Here is a 17,887-nt window from a genome sequence, read left to right on the forward strand (position 1 = left end):
GGTGGAATCCTGCCTGCCACATGGCACTAAAAGCTCAAAAATGGGCCTAGGATACTTTCTGTAAATATCCCACACTTTCAAACTGCATCGCTTTCCAACGGGCCCATGCACATGCTAGGTGGGTAAGACATCAAAGCCAGAAGAAATCTTGGATTAAGTTTTCAACTAGCATAACTTCTACCACCAGTTTCAAGATCATATGGGACAGGGTTCGAAAGGTCAGTGGGCACTACAATTCTGTCCCCCATCTCGATCTTACTCTCTGATGGCCAAGAGATAGCTGATGTCTGGAGCATCGCCGAAACTCCAGGTGAAAGCTTTTGCCGAGTATCTAGCACTTCTGCTTGTTCCTCCACCTTCTTGGCCATCAAGACTAGGGCAGAGCGTTCACCTCTTTCCTTTCAAACTGACTGTTTCTTTGACTATAATCTTCCCTTTACACTGATGGAACTGAAAATGGCCCTTCATCGGTCTGGTAGTACGTCTGTTGGACCTGATGATGTACACTATGACATGCTGCGCTATCTCTCTCTTGATATTCTTCTAATTGTTTTTAACCGCATCTGGCAGGAGAATGTTTTGCCAGGCTATTATCTTACCTTTCTCTAAGCCTGGGAAAGATCCCAAGATTCCTTCAAACTACCATCCAATTGCTTTGATGAGCTGTCTCTGTAAGACCTTAGAGAAGATGGTTAATGCTCATCTTGTTTGGTTCCTCGAATCAAACAACTTCCTCTTGCCCACCCAGTGTGGGTTCTGACGACAGCACTCCACCACAGACCACCTAATTCGACTTAAAACATCAATCAGAGAAGCCTTTTTCAAACTACAACATCTTGTATCAATATTCTTTGACATTGAGAAGGCTTATGACACAACATGGAGGTATGGCATTTTGCAAGATCTCCATATATATGGGTTATGTGGCCATTTACCCATGTTTATTAAAATTTTTTAATGGACAGGAGATTCCAAGTTCGTGTGGGTTCAACACTTTCCCGTTCTTTTGTACAGGAACTTGGAGTCCCTCAGGGCTGTGTTTTGAGTGTCACACTTTTCAGTATAAAGATTAATGCCATCACTAAACAATTCCCTCTCACTGTTGCAAACGGGCTCTATGTCGATGACTTTCGCATTTCGTGTCAGTCGTCGAACATGAGATATATTGAGCGGCTACTACTACAAACTGCTCTCAGCCATGTACTGAAGTGGACCACGGCGAATGGCTTTAATTTCTCTCTCTCTAAAACTATTTGCATGCACTTTTGCCACCAACGGGGTATTCACCCTGATCCTGAACTCAGTATCTGTGAAGTTTCGCTGCCAGTGGTCCCTGGGCTTGGGGCTTATCATTGACTGTAAGCTGACCTTTATACCACACTTAAAGCAGCCACGGATCAAATGCACAAGAGCAATGAACATCCTCTGTGTTCTCTCTACCACCAGTTGGGGAGCGGATCAATGTTCTGTGTTAAAGATATATCGTGCTCTTATTCAATCAACACTCAACTATGGATCAATGGTGTATGGCTCTGCCAGACCCTTGGCCTTAAAGATGCTGGACCCCATTCATCATCAAGGACTTTGACTCTGCACTGGGGCTTTCCAAACCTCCCCAGTTCAAAGCTTATACGTAGAATCCCATTAACCTTCTCTGCATCTTTGCCATTTGCAACTGTCTTTACTATATTCTTCAAAACTTCATTCCTTACCAAAGCATCCCACCTGGGGATGTGTTTTTCTTCCTCAGTGGGCCATACTTTTTCAGAACAGATGATCTGCCATTGCTCCTTTTGGCCTTCGCATCGAGGTGCAATTAGATGAATTGGGTCTGTTCTTGGATAACACTGCAGAATCCACTGGTCAGCCCATCCCACCATGGCTTAATACAGTCCCCAAATGTGACCTTTCTTTAAGTCTTCTGAGAAAGGCAGATACTCCCAATTTGAAGTACCGTCTTTTATTTATTGAACGTGTTTCGAACAATCTTTCCATTCCAATTTATACGGATGGTTCCAAATCAGATAACTCTGTGGGCTCTGCCATGGTTTGTTGCGGTTCGGTGGTTGCGTGCAGAATCCCCTCTACAGCTTCTGTGTTCATTGAGGAACTGTACGCCACATCTCTTGCCCTGGATAATATTGAAGCTAAGCATACTCCAACTGCACTATTTATACTGACTCACTTAGTTCTCTACTGGCCCTGGAATCGCTTCACATTGGCTCACACCCTGTTCTCGCTGATATTCAAAACCGACTGGCCCATTTCTCATTAACATCTACTTCTATCCAGTTTTTCTGGATACCAGACCATGTTGGTGTTGACGGGAACGAGCTTGCAGACATGGCAGCTAAATCTATCTGCTCTGGCACTATCACCACTGTGCCTATTCCGTACATGGACAATGGTCCTGTATTCAAGGCTGGGCTCCATGCCACCTGGCAGTCAACTTGGAGTGAGCAATGCGACAGCAAGCTTTTCCAGGTAACATCCTATATTAGGCTTTGGCCATCTAGCTTCCTTAAGGTTCAGAAGGAGAAAGTCGTTCTAACTAGACGATGCATTGGTCACAGTTTTTTAACTCATCATTTTCTTGAATCTGGAACTGTTGCACCAGTGTGTAGTGTGTGCAACACTCAAATCACTGTAAGCCACATTTTACTTTCTTGCCATCGTTACAACTCTCAACAACAGTACTATTTTAAACATGTTCTGTCCCAAGGTTTGTCTGTAACATTGGACAGTGTTATTGGTGATGGTGACACTGTCCACCTTGATAAAGTTTTTAGATTTTTAATGGCCATTAATCTTTTTAATGTCATTTAAGTGTTGCATATTTATTCATTACACCTTTTTAATTGTGGTTCCCTTTTAAGAGTCTCAATTTCTCCAGTTCAATTTGAAATTGGAAAATGGCCATAACATTAAATAACTCAACACCAGTACTGAAAATGCAAACTTTAGGTGACTAACGCTGCTGTTTGAACTACCCGTTAGTAGTCTTGGCGAGTTGTTATTACAATTTTGCTGCATGTGTTTTAACACTTTTACTACTTTACTTTTTGGTACTGGCCATAATGACACATAACCCGGAACCAGGACTGGAAAGACCAACTTCAGGTGACTGACAGTGGTTCTTGTACTTAACTGTTAGTCTTCCTGGCAGGTTATTATCATTACCATTATGCTACAGGAAGTCCTTTACAACTTTGTAGACTGGATATCAATATAGGTTTTATGCCATTTATGTTTTAAATTGCTGTTTTGTTTTTACCTTCATTTCCTTTTATGAATTTTACTACATTTACTTTACTTTTACCTTTTTAACGGACATTTGGCTAATTATCATTACGATTTTGCTACATGTCTTTTACAACTTTACCTTTTGATAATGGCTGTTATGACACATAACCGGAACCAGGACTAGAAAGGCCAACTTCAGGTGACTGACGGTGGTTCTTGTACTTACCTGTTAGTCTTCCCGGCAGGTTATTATCATTACCATTATGCTAGAGGAAGTCCTTTACAACTTCTCTTACTCTGCTTTCTCTCTTAACATTGCAGACTAGGTGTCAACATTAGTTTTATGCTTTTTCTGTTTTTCAATGCTGTTTTGTTTTACCTTCATTTCCTTTTATGTATTTTACTACATTTAATTTATTTTTACCTTTTTACCAGATGTTTGGCACAGATAGCCAAGCTGCTTTGTGCCATAAAACACTAAACCAACCAACCAACTTTTCTGTGAAGATAGCAGAGAAATATACAAGGTGTTTTTAACCCTGCATTTAATCGTTATGACATTATAACCTTTTGAAAGGATGTATTTGTATGGAAATCATTCTGACAGTGATGCCAGGGTTTCAGTCTTTCAATTTCATTAGATGGTGAGCAACATCTAGAGTGTACATGAATTTTTAATACAGTATATTATCTCCTCTCACATAAATAGCTAAATGTCTAATTGTTCATTATTCCAGTATCTCATCTGTTGAGGCACTGGCTGATTTGTTCATCACAGGGTAGTTTATCAGTTTTCTTCCCTGTCCTTCAGGCTTGCTTTGGCACCATATGTCTTTTTGTGAGTTATCAAGTCTTTTGTGTAACATATGCATGCTTATGGGTTTCAGTTTACTCTATTATATAGACAACTGGCTTCTGTCATTTCTGTGGCTGCCCTATTATTACCTGTTCCTCTTACTCCATCCCTGTTATGTTAACCTTGGTCACCAGCATTTCATGCAATTGTTCATATTCTCTGCCTTCCTGTCTGGTTTTTTTTGCTTCTTTGCAAGGAGATCTGATTATTCCAGTAAGTTGCTTCTTTTATTAGCTTGTTTCATTCACCCTTCCTCTGTGAACATTTATCAACATATTTGGAATGTTTTCCACAATTAGTCTTTGGATTGGGGTTTTTCACCTGTTTGACCCACTATTCCTCTTTGTGTGGATTTTCCAATTAAAAATTGCTGTTTAATTAGGGGTTTAAAGTCTCCTTGATCACACACTTTTCATTTTCCTGATACTTGAAAGTTTTTACCTCTCTTATCCACTCCTTTTTGTTGCATTCCTTCCAGATTCAACATTTTCCTTAACTTGCAGCCCTTCTGGAATGGGATGTCAGTGTGATTCTGCACTTCCTTACTTTGCCTTCATTTGAACCTCTGTTCTCATATTCAGTTTTTCTATTATCTCTTAAAGAATTAATTCCTTCTTCTCTTGGCTTGTGGATGTCATAAGTGGGATTTGTTTGTTATATATCTTTTACATAGCCTTTATCGTATCACATGTGTTCTCTTCTATTCAGATTGCTCTGTTCTTCTCAGAAATCAAGCTTGTGAAGGTAACTCCATCGTGCCAATTTCCCTTTTTTTCATTACCCACCTGTATTATCAGTGTGATCCAGATAGACTGCTGTGTCCTGTATGTGTTCTTCATTGTTATATTGCCTACATGCCATGGTGCATGATCCCACCTCTTCATTCTGTGACAGATTTTCTATTTTTCTGACCTTTCTCCTTTCAGCCTTGCCAATTGGCTTTGGCTTTTAAACTGATTGGCTTATACCTCCTTATCTCTTTCTTTCCTTGATTTGTTCCAGGTGTCTTATCAGATTAGGCACCTTATCTTTTCCATGGCATCTCATCTCTGTCATCACTTGGAAGAAATACTTCAATCAAGCTTGTGTACCCCACCACATACATTCTTCCTTATTATCAGCATTGGACTGCTGTTTCTTTATCGTTGGATTATCATTTTCCACCTGTGGCCATTCTTCAGACTTTGGTGAGACTCTGAATAGGGTGTTCCACAACATTGCTTGTAGGTTTTTCCTTGTGATATTCATTTGCTTCATTTAATGTTCCCATTCCAGACCATGAACTACAAGAGTAAAGCAAAAGGGGATTATTGACCATCCCTGCCATTTGTTCAGTTGAATAAATGCAGCATGGTCTGATTTTTCAAAATAGATTTTCATATCACCTTTTGCACTGTTTCCAGTGTTGGCATTCCTCTCAACTCTGTACCTCATTTTTTTCCTCCTTTGCTCCCTCAGTTGCTGGTGTAATACATGACTAAAGAAACTTTTTTTACAGATTCTATAAATTCTTTTTAAATCAAAAATGTTTCATTATTTTTTTTATTTTCCCAGTGTAATATAGCTTCTGGTCAGTTATCTCACCTTATATAATATCTCTTCACTGAATAGTTCCTCCTTCCTACATTTTCCACTTGTTCATCTTTTCTGTTAATGGAGTTTGTCTTATGACATGACACTGAGTGGCACATAAAATTAAACTGTAGTCCTAAACAGAGTTGATTCTTTTACTGATTTTGTTTAGTAAAGTCATTTTCAGCTGTAGTAACAAATGGAACAGAACAAGTTGTCGTTTTAAGCAAAAAAGATTTTTGTTTTCCTCATGCTGTCACGTCTTTTGTTTGATATTTTTAAGTTGTTTTTTTTGTATTTGTAAAATGTTTTATTTCAACATCAAAATTGTATATGTATCTTTTTTTGAATTGCTTACTTACACTTTGCATCAGTTGGTAAAATGAAATTTTAAGGTTAATGTGTAGAATATCTGATGATATTATTTTATTTTGAAATCCAGATTATTTCCAACCAAAATATTGGAAACTTTTATTTTCTAACAGACCCAAGTAAAATAATTTAGTTTCCCCAAGTATGTTATTTTGAAGTTTAAAAGTTACATTTTATCTGACATGCAATCCTTTCCTTCTTTTAAACCTTTTAGGAACAATTCATATATTACTAAACATTGAGAAAACTAATACAAAATAAAATAAAAATCCCTCTTTATAAATGCCAGGGATAAAAGTTGCATACACACAAACATAGACATACATGTTTGTTTGTTTTTTTATTACCTCTCTCAGGTATATTTTATCATAAAGAGGAAATGATATAATAGGTTTTTCTGTGAATCTCGCATATAACATTTAAACCAGCTCTGAAAGTTATTGTTAATTCTTGTTCTCGAGATAATTTTTAAGTAGAATAATCTAGTGTGTTCTAATTATTATCTTGGTGCACAATTAAATACTTTTTTCAGTTTTTAACTAATAGTAATTTAATGATATTTGCTAAAAGTAATTATTAAAATAATTTAATATTGGGTTGAAATTATAAGTTATCTAGAATATATTGTATTTCAGGAAATTTTAGTTTTGGTTGCCTGCAGAAATTTCGAAGCAACACTATTGTTGACTTCATTGAAAATGCTGTGGAACACTCACGTAGTGGTCGGTACTTATTTTTTCTTCATCGACGTCCAGTGTTGGGTCCAATGAGGGTTCAGCTTCTTCACCCTGTATCACGATTCAAACAAGTCCAGTCTTTACAACACCTGTGTAGGTAAGTGAAATATGCATTTTTGTGTTGTGAACAGATTCAACTCCGTTTTGTAGCTAAAGGAATAACAGTATAGTCTCCTGGTTTCAATCCACTTTTTAATATTTAATGATGAACCTACTGAAATGAACAATTAATTAAAAATACAAGAACAAAACCTTTTATATCAAGGTTTTGATTTTAATAATTACAGAATTTTGACTGCGAATACCAAATCATCATCAAGTAAAATTACTTTGAAAAAAGTAATTGAACTCTAGGGAATCTTACTGAGTCATTGTGATGAAGACAGATTTGTAAGTGATGTTAAATTAGCTTTTTTAGTAAGATATGGAGGAAATATTAATTTAGATAAAAGGAGGTTCTTGGATATTTATTTAGCATTGGTTTCAATGACTTCAACAATAATACTTGGGGTACTTCTATTAATGTCTGGTTGAAGGATTTTGACATTGTTTTCAGTAATGATGTTTTACTTTTTTGATGTATTGAAAATCATAGAATCATACATTAAGTTGTTTCTTAAATCTAAGGTTCATTTCTCTCCAAGTTTCTTGAATACATAAAAGTGTTTACATGAATTGCATTTGATTTTAAAAGTGACTCAGTTATTTTTATTTTCAATATAATAAGTAATAAGGTTTTTGATTTTTGATATCTGCCTTTTATATGATTATCGTATTTGTTTTGATGTTGTGTTTCTTCATGAGTATCTTCCATAATTCAGTCAGAATTTTGCTGATGTTTTAGACATAACGAATTATAGAGATGACAAAGAATTTACATGTTTTTTGTTTGAATGATATTTTTGGATGTATCAATTATTTTTGTTATAACTTCTTCCATATAGTTGTTTTTAAATAGAGATCTTTTTTACTGTTCTCTTTGCATAATACATTTCAAGGTTCCTATTGTGTAAGAGGGGGGTTGGATTTCCAGTTGAGGTGGTGTTCTGAGTTTGTTGCTTTTCTGTGAATTTTAGTCTCAAATCCTGATTGTTGTTTTATGATTGAACATTTAGAAAGTTTATTGAGACATTTTTTTTAATTTTCAGTTGTAAAACTAGTATTAATATGGTTTGAGGATTGTTCTTTTTCTTCATCAGATTTAAACCCAAAAGAAATGTTGAAATACCATAGCCGTTATAAAGAGCTATAGATGGCAACATTTAAAGTCAATTTTTCTGTAAATTTTAACTTAAGAATATTTGTGAATTGGTAGAGAATACATTCTTTGATGAAGTCAGTTTTTGGTTTGGAGCAGGTACATTTTCAGTAACCTGTGGAACCTCAAAAGAAGAGTAGCTGTTGTTTTATATGTGTGAATTTGTTTGTTTATACAGTTTGTTGATCATTGGGATTTTCTTGGTTGACCTTGAAAATTAGCTTCTGCTTAGTTTTTCAAAATCCATTGTCAGTTATAAGTATTTTAGATGGCATTATGGAAAAGTTCAGGCATTTTTTAGGGCATGCAATTTAAGATTCATTCCTCAACTCTTGGTCAGCCTAAAATTCATAAAACACCAATAAAAATGCATTTCATAAAATCAACCTATTCCTCCTTTAATTATAACCTTGACAAATATTTGATTTAGATTATTTATTCACACAATTCAGATAGCACCATAAAAACATTGCATTTTATCAGATTCAAAACAAAATGACATGTTTTGGTGTGCAACATCTGTACACTCAAATTCCAAGAGAAGAAAAGGAGCTTACATACTTGCTATTGAACTATTTAGCAAAGATCCAAACCACAAAATTTCTACATTCCCATGAAAAGCATTTCTGTTTTAAACTCATCTCCATCATCTATTGCACAAATTTATGGTATCTCTGTGAGTGGAACACTATCATGTGTACTAAGAAACATGTTTTTGATTCATCTGGAAAAACAGACCTTAAACACAGCCATTTCAAAACATCATAATAGCACAGATATGTTGATTAGGTTTTCTGCAGCTTCAACTCTGATGAAATAAAAGAAAATTTTCATGTCACATCAATGAAACGATTCCACCATTCATTTTACAATTAAAAACAAGACAAATTTTTCGTGGACTTTCTAAACATCACCATAATAAAAAAAAACTGGAATTTGACACTAAAATTCATAGGAAAGCAACAACTTTAGAAAAATAAATTAACTGGAAATGAGTATGCTCCATACAACAGAAACTAGTGTCCTTGAAGTATAGTATCCAAATAGCAATTGATATATAGTCCATAAAAATTTAAACAGTCAACTAAAAAAATAATTTCTGGAGTCTTGATTTTAAAAAAAATTCTGGGAAAAGTTGTTAAAAAATTGACATGTTAAAATATATGTGGAAACCCTTACAAAGAAATGCAGCATAAACACCATAATCATAAAAAGTAGATATTAAAAGCAGAAACTTTATTACTAACAGTAGTCCTACTGAAAATAAAAACAGTGGAGTCGTCTACAAAATTAAGACTGTGAGTGGCTCAGTGGTAAGTGTGAAGGATTATAATATTAAAAATCATCTTTTGATACCCGTGATGGGCATATCACAGATAGTCGACAGTGTTGCTTTGCACTTAACAACAAATTAGGAAAATCAATGTAATTCATGTAAACACTTTTATATTGAAGAAAAATTAATCTTATACTTAAGGAATATCTTAAAAAACAAAACATATTATCACTGAAAACAGTGTTGACATCATCTGAAGGAAACCAGACATCAACAAAAGAAAAATAGCTGAAACACCACTCATAAGGTCAGCAAAACCAATGTTAATGAATATCCAGGAACCTCCTCTTTATATTAATATGTTGTCAATTTTATTTTACTAAAAAAAAAAATGCTGATTTAAATCCACCTCTAAACTTGTTCTCACTATTATGAGTTTGTAAATTTTCTTTGGAATTCAACTGTCTTTTTTTAATGTAGCTTTACCTGATTGTTTATGGCTCATTATGATACATAAAAATGTTGTAATTATTAAAATCAGAACTTTCCTACCATAAAAACTGCTGTTATTGTATTTTTTAATTAATAATCATTTTTTTAGTGTTACTTTTTTAGTAACAAGTAAAATACAAATATAACCCAAGTTTGAGCAAGTTCATTTTCTACATTGCCTGTATAAACATGGAATTACAGTCTGTCATTGTGGTTTTAAGTATTCCATTTATTACATTGTATGTCTTTAAGGGTACATCTAGCATGACATTATGGTTACAGGAAATACATTCCTCATAATAGTTGCATAGATTATTGTGATGTCAAATAATAATCCTAACATTTTGTTGTGATTTATTCAAATTTGTTCTTTCCAAACGTTATGTAAGTGCAATACATCATAGGATCCTTGCCCATAACTTTTTAGGGTAAAATTTTAAAATATCTAAAGTTATACATGCACAGTGTGATCATTGAGTACACATTTAATAAATTCTTAGTGAATAGTTGTGCCACAGTTAGTTGGTACTATCACCTATTTTTATAAATTTTAATAAGAACTTTATCAAAGGGATATAAAATAATATTGTCAATTTCTGCCATATTACTATTTGTTATATCAAACAAAACCCTTTTCAGGTTTGTTATCCTGAAGAGGGTACGCAGAGACTTGATAGATAAATTGCCTTTACCAAGAAGACTTCGAGACTACCTCAACACCCCACACTATTATTCAGAAGAACTTGCTGATATGACAATGCAAAGCAAGAAACCTTCAGTTGAAGAACTTCCAGTCATTGAAGGATCTAGTCGTTATCTAACACCAGTGACTGGAAGAAGACAAAATGGGCATCAAAACAACTCAAGCTCACCAACTTTAGAAAGACATCAGAACCATGTTTGACAGTTTTGGTTATAGGACATTATCTAAATATTGTGCATGATAATATATTCATATTTAATATATTAAACTTTTAAACAGACAGTAAAATAGTGATGGTACAGGAATGTGAAAATCATGAGTGCACACCTCATTCCTCTTGGCCTCTTGTTTCCAGAAAGAAGTGTTGAAGCACAAGATATAATTAATGTAAGAATATGTATGCATTGCATACTGGTATTCTCACCTCCCTGGGTATTGTATACTTGATAGTTTTAAACTGAATAGGAATATCTAAGATTTGTCTACTTTATTAATTTGCATTTTAATTATAACCTATTAGTTTGCATTTACCAGTAGAATCCACATAAAATTGAAAGTGTGAACTACATGTTTAATTTTATTGGTTTGGAAATATTAAATTAAAAATTGATATCGTTTATGTTGATTGAATAGCAATTGATGTATTATTGGAGGTATTAATTTTCAAGGTACTTCAAGGTTTTTTCAATTACTTTTCAGGTAATTAATGAATAGAAGTGTGTTTTAGTTCAAAACATTTTACTCATCTGTTGAGTTTTGCATTCCCTTTTCACTTGTGACTGAAGTCAGAAATGCTAATGGCTGAAAATTGGATTATGAAGTATTTTATGATTTTACTAAAAGTTGGGATAGGAATGTATTATGATAACTGGAAATTGGATATAGAAAATGTTATGATTATTGAGAAATGTGCCATGGAAGGTATTATTGTAATTACCGAGTTTGTTTTTTATTTTATGATAACTAGGAGAATATGATTATAAAGAGTTAGGTTGCAGATACCACTGTAACTAGTAAATGCAAGACACAGCATACATGGTTATTGGAACAGTATTGTATAGTTTGATATGATTGCTGAAATTAGAGTCATCAACTGTACTGTGATTACTGGAGCTAGATGTATTGAATATGGTTTTTGGCATGAAACCATGGACTGTGTTATGATTCTGAAAGTAGGATATGACATTCAGTAAAACCTCATTAATCTGAACATATTTGTAACAAACTGATTCATCTAAATTATTAAGATATTTTGGTCATCAAATTAATCACTTTGACTACAATATACACTATTAATAGTATGAATTACCAAATGATAAATGTAAGGGTTCAAACTAGTAAGGGTGAGCATGCAACTGGTAAACAAAAAGCAAATGTATGTACAATGTATGTATGTACAATCAGTTTATTGCACAATCAAAGTGGCATTTCATTATTTTCACTTAAAACATTTTTTTTTCTTATTAATGACATGCAGAATACAAAATACATATTACTGGTTAACTATACAACAAATAATTTTCTAGCAAAGAATCTTATCACAGTTTGATTTTGAAATGAAATATTTTCCTTTTGAAGTTTTTCAGTAGTTTCAAGTACACATTGTTATGTCATGATCTTCATAGAAATTGCTGTATTTTTCAAATCATGTGGTGACATCTTTCAGACCAAATTCTGCTGTATTCAGACTGACTGGTCAATTGGTGAATCATTTTTGTTGTTGGATTCTCTGTTACCACATTCTTAAAGAGAGACAAAGAAAATAATGTCTTCACCTGATAACTCTTTACCACTTGGTTCTGCATAATCAGTGTTGGACTACTGGTTAGCAAACATTGCATAATTAGTAGTCAAGATGAAGGTATGAATTTCATAAGCAGCTCAATGACTTCTTATGTCTCAACAGTTTCAAATCTTTCAACCACTTCATAAACAATACTGACATCATCCAGGTTTTCATATTCTACCTGACCTCACATGGACAGCTGAGTTGATATCATTTCCAGAGCATTTTGGTTGTTTAAATCTCATGATCACAAATGACTATAATTTAACATTACCACTTGCACTGGCATAAAAAGAAGCTTTGATGAGATGTTCAGATCTTTTTTTTTTTTGTACCTTGAACTCACTCACTAGGTTCCCAAAGAATGATTAGGTCTCAAATTGTAATAACTTTACCTTGCAGATAACTTTCAATTCATACCTTGCCAGAACATTTTGTATATCATCTCTAACTGCACCTTTTGGATTTTGATTAGCACTTGCTGCTTTACCTTCTGTATTCCAGAATATCTTTTTAAACATTGTAGTCATCCTCTGAAGTGTCCAAACTCTGTTACACTTTTTTTATTAGCTTTCTCAATAAGCATTTTGTCATTAAAACATGCATTTCTTGACATACATCCAAACATACACAGCTTGCTCCTTGTTTGCATGCTTTGAATGTTGTGATCTTGTTTGATCTAAATCTGAAATATTTATTCACTTTTCTTTGCTGCATTGATTTGTCAATGAGAACATTCCTTTCTACATTGAAATACCTGATGATGATGTTAATAAATTGAATAAAGAAACACATTTTCATGATGCTGATGTTCTTATGTCTTGATTTTGGAACACTTTAACTTGACATGACTGTAGCATAAATAAATGGTACCTCTCAGTATCTATTATAGTTAATGTAGACATCCTACTGTGACAATCATTTTCAGAAACTGTCATAAACCAATATCCAGTGTGAGTTAAGATGAGGTTGTTCTTAGAAAATCTGTCATAAACCAGCACCCAGTGTAAGATAGGTTGGTCTAAATAAAAATTGTTGTAAATTTGTAAGCAGTGAGTTGAGATTCTTTTCAGTAAAAATGTTATAAATCAGTACTTGTCAGTGTCCAGATTAACAACAATATAGTAGCATAGTAGGGGTGGGTGTGAATATGTGGTTCTGAATGACATCTTTTGATGTTGGTACTTCATGTTATTTCATAGGAAAGTAATTGCAATTTTATCAATAATATTGGCAAAGAAAGGTGTGTGGTTCAATATTATTTTGAATCCATGGTACGTGGATTATTAATTAGTAGAAAATATTAAGTGTTGAAAAATTTATTTGTGTGTGATTTTGAAGAATTTGGGAAGGTTATGAACTGTTACTTTTTGTTTTATGTTGAAAGCTTATTTTTCAGGAAAATTTAAACCTTCAGACAAACAGATATTTAAAACTGAAATGAGACCTCACTCTATTAGTAATGATGAGAGACTGTTATTACTGTTTTTTAAAACTGGTTTTGTTATATTTCATTCCTCCAGTTCAGAGCTAGATTTCTTTATTCAAACGTTGTTATTTTGCCTTTGTAATGCTGCTTTTCATTCATATGCACTAGCATGTTATGTGTGTGTCAGATGTAATGTTTTGTGTGTTAGCCCTTATGGGCTGAGATTAAAAATTTCCTATACTGTGTATTTTTTTTATTTAAAGTTATATAAGTGTCAGCTAAGTGCAACATTGTTGGTTAGATTTTGGTAGTAGTTTTCAAAAACAGAACTTTCAAATAACTAATTATTTGATTACTAAAGAGTGAATCATGTTCATTATTATATATGCTGTGAAAGAGGGAATTTATTCTAAAAATATTATATTTCTAAAATTCCACACATATCCAGATAAATGGCAATTCTTATTTAAAGTGTTTATAAGATCATCAGGTGGTATTGTTAATAGGAGGTTAGTCAAACGTGATAACTTAAAATTTGTCAAAATGATTTCAGAATCAAACAAATACTACCTTATTATATTTTGATGATGATAAGTGTTTTTTGTATAACATAGGTAGTGATGAACTGTGTATAAGAAGCTTGTTGTATTTCTAAAATATGCAGAAAATGTCTTCTCTTTTTTGCATTTAAAATTACCTGTGTTTTGACATTAATTTCTATTTCAGTGCTATGTTTTTACTAATTCATTGTTTTAATGATTTCCAATTCACAGTTCTATGTCTACACTAATATGTTCAAAAGAATTCCTAATGAGCACTTCTATGTCTTTACCAATATAATGCATTCACACTGCTTTCCAACACTTAGACTGTCTTTTCTGATTTACTGTGTACAGTAATTCCATGCACACAAGTCTTGTATCTACATTAATATATTCTGTTCACATTGATCCTCACCTTCAATGCCATCTTTATTAATCTCAATTTCCAGTTTTTGTACTGCCTATCTCACCAATATGTGCTCACGGTGATTCTCAGTCTTTACTTTCATTAACTCTACTCTGATCACACTTGATTTCCAAACACCACAATTCATATATATTAGTAAAAGCTAGTTGGTATATAGATTGTTTGTGTGAATGTTAGTAAACAGTAAAATTACTGAGCGGTAAGACTTTTTTTAAACATTCAAACAATTTTTATTGTATATATAAAATTTGTGAACTTCTCTTTCTTTAACAAAGTATAAATCAGGTGGTGTAAAAGGTTCATGAGGGTATGTGTCTTTCTGAAAATAATGCATAAATAAGAATACTTGAATGTATAACAATATATTTTAAATATCAGATCTGGAAACCCATGAAAGTGAAATCATTTAGGTAAATATTTACTGTAAATATGTTATTGAAAAATTTAAATATTTGGAAAAATAATATATTATTGATTTCCACTTGAGTGATGAAATATCCTTAAATATTCAGTTACTAGAAAAAAATTGTAGAGAATTTTCAAAGTTACTCTTATTTAAAGAATATTAAAAAGCACTGGTAAAGAAGGTGGAAATATTGAATTATCAACCCAAAGTTTGAAAAAACAACATGCCTATGTGATTTTGTTTTGTTTATAACAGTATTGCATTGCTGAATTGACAACCAATAACCTGGTTTTTCTTTAAATGAATGGTAAACAAATAAATGCTTGTTTTTGATGGTACTTTCATTTAGAATTTATTACTCGCCATGTCTTTTAAAAAAGTGTTAAGAATTTGTAAATGATGTCAAGGAATATGATCAGGTGTCTGTTTGATTAGCTGAGTTTGAAAGGTATTTAGTTACTTCTTTAAATTTCATCATAACCTTTGGTCAGCAAGTACATTGTTGCACAAGAGCTTGTTTTAATTGCTGATTTAATATATGTCACATGTATTCACTAATAATGCAGTTTATTATCTTCAGATCTAGCAGTTATTTCTCTGCTTGTGAATTTTTTCTTATAACAGTACTGGTTTTTATTCAGGTGCATATTTCAGTGGTAAGCAAATTAATACTGGTTTGTAATGGTACTTTCATTAAGAATTTAAGTGGCTGTCTTTTTGCCTCACTTCTAAAATCTGATTGGAAATCTGCTCAGATTCAGCTGAAATTGGTCAGAAGTATATATTTTAATATGTTTTAATTGGTGATTGATTAGGTATGTAACCAGCAGTGTTGTGTGCTTGACTACTAAAAAGGACCAATTTGGTGTAATATTGTAGCTTGTGCCTTGTAGAATGATTGATATAGAACGTTTCTAGAGAACATAATTCCCTGTTTACCAGAGATAACATGTTCTCATCTGGACCATTGCTCACTAAACCAGAATGTACTTAATAGCTAACAGATAAAGCATGCATAACTAAAGCTTAGAATATTTGTGTGATAAACTATTTAGGCAGTGTAAATATCTCTGTTCAGCCTGAATCTGTTAGATCTGTTTATGTTTTAATAGAACAGGTTGCTTCTTCCATGTTTCTATGTATAATATTTGCACTGTTCATCTGTTGATGTTGACGATACACAATTCTGCTCAACCTTCTAACTTCAGCATCTTATTATTCTCTTTCAGATTCCTGACTGCATTCAAGGTTAATATTCTATTTACAGAATTCTTACTATTGCTACTGTTAATGTATTGAAAACATTATATAAAAATAGTTAGTGCTGACTTCTTGTGGTTCTTTAGGCAGTGTAAATGTGAGTTCTTATATAGGTTCTAGGCTAGTGTTGGCTTTGTGCAATATTGGATTGAAAATGCTTACAGTGGTAAAAGTTAACTTGCCACAAACTTCTGGACCACAGAAAGCATCTTTGGTATGGTTCCTATGTGTTACAACATATTCTAGTATTACCTGTATTTATTCTAGGCCATGAGTGGATGTAAATTCTGTATGTTGATATTAATAGTTAAATGTTTGTATTATGGTTTGAACATACCTGTAAGGAGTTTACAAGTATTTCCCAATTTGTGTAATGTACACAACCTATAACAAATGTTTGTGTGTCTGTGATACTGCGTGGAGTTAAAGAACATCACTCATTCACTCAAAGCCTTGATCCTTGTGATGCACAAGAAGATGAGTTTGGAAACTGATTTATGGAATAGCAAAAGTAAGAAAAATCTTAATTTAACTGAATAATGCTTTTGAGTTATTTGTTCTTGTTGGTGTTAAACATGACTACTTTGTGTGATACTGATTATTTATTTTATCTGTTAGAAACAAATAGGCTGGCTAAACTTTATTAATGAAACATTAAATATTTCATAAATTTATACAGATATGGTATAGTATGCAGTTTTTTTTTATAAGAGAGTCAACAAAACAGACATTGAATATGCTTATATAATACAGCTTTTGTTTTACATTAAAAACTACATTTTCAAATAGTTACTTTCATCATGCATGAAGAACTCTGAGACAACAAATCGCAGCTGCTGTGAGAAATGAAATTTGTCTGCAAAAAATAATCTTATTACTGTTTGAACTTCACAGTTTATATTTTAATAATTTTATGCTCAAAACCTTTAGGAACTGTTAATATTTACATTTTATGACAACAAAAAGTGCTGTATGTATTATCTTATATAATTTTAAAATACGTTATACTTCTTCTATTGCACAAATGCTGAAAAATTTATACGGGGCACATAATTTATTACAATATTAATGGATAGTTGTTAAACACTTTTTTTTAACTGAAAATTATTTTGTTTACCAAACATAAATGGACATATACATTTTTCAGCTACATGTTTTAAAAAAATAAAATCTTAAATCTTGCTTTTGTAAAATCTGATTAGTATTTCACATAAATTGTGGTATCACATTTACCTGTAGTTAATTTTGTGCTTTGCAAATATTGTACAGTTAACCTTTTCTTTACAGACATCAACCAAGCAAATATTTTGAGAGGTTAAGGAGAAGGAAGTTCCTAAAAACTGGGTAATCCTCAGTTTTAATTTAGGGAAAATGAAAAATAATAAATAAAATTTTAAAAATATTAGGAAAGTATATGGTAACTGAGACAAAGTGATAATGCAGGAATTTAATAAAAACATTATAGATTACCATATACGTTCAAAGAGTTAATGAATAAACATTTCCAGTGTAAAAGATATAATATAGT

The 17,887-nt window shown here is 32.7% G+C and overlaps 1 protein-coding gene across 6 annotated transcripts in view; it reads left to right on the plus strand.

The window, feature by feature from the left end:
* The window catches only part of LOC143222236 (uncharacterized), a 44,855-nt gene that overhangs the window by 24,663 nt on the left and 2,305 nt on the right, over positions 1 to 17,887 (plus strand). The window contains exons 5-8 of one of the 6 annotated variants that reach the window (XR_013012112.1): positions 6,679 to 6,877; positions 10,446 to 10,896; positions 16,329 to 16,870; positions 17,647 to 17,703. Coding sequence is in view for 3 of the 6 variants with exons in the window: in XM_076448459.1 (XP_076304574.1) it covers positions 6,679 to 6,877; positions 10,446 to 10,710 (464 nt within the window). In the remaining 3 variants the exon portion in view is untranslated. Of the gene's footprint in view, positions 1 to 6,661; positions 6,878 to 7,067; positions 7,171 to 10,445; positions 17,034 to 17,646; positions 17,704 to 17,887 lie in introns of those variants that run through there. The other 5 variants (XM_076448461.1, XR_013012113.1, XR_013012114.1 and 2 more) reach the window with 5 other exon arrangements.

The sequence above is a fragment of the Tachypleus tridentatus genome, chromosome 8 (assembly GCF_004210375.1).
Source record: "Tachypleus tridentatus isolate NWPU-2018 chromosome 8, ASM421037v1, whole genome shotgun sequence".
Taxonomy (NCBI): Eukaryota; Metazoa; Arthropoda; class Merostomata; order Xiphosura; family Limulidae; genus Tachypleus; species Tachypleus tridentatus.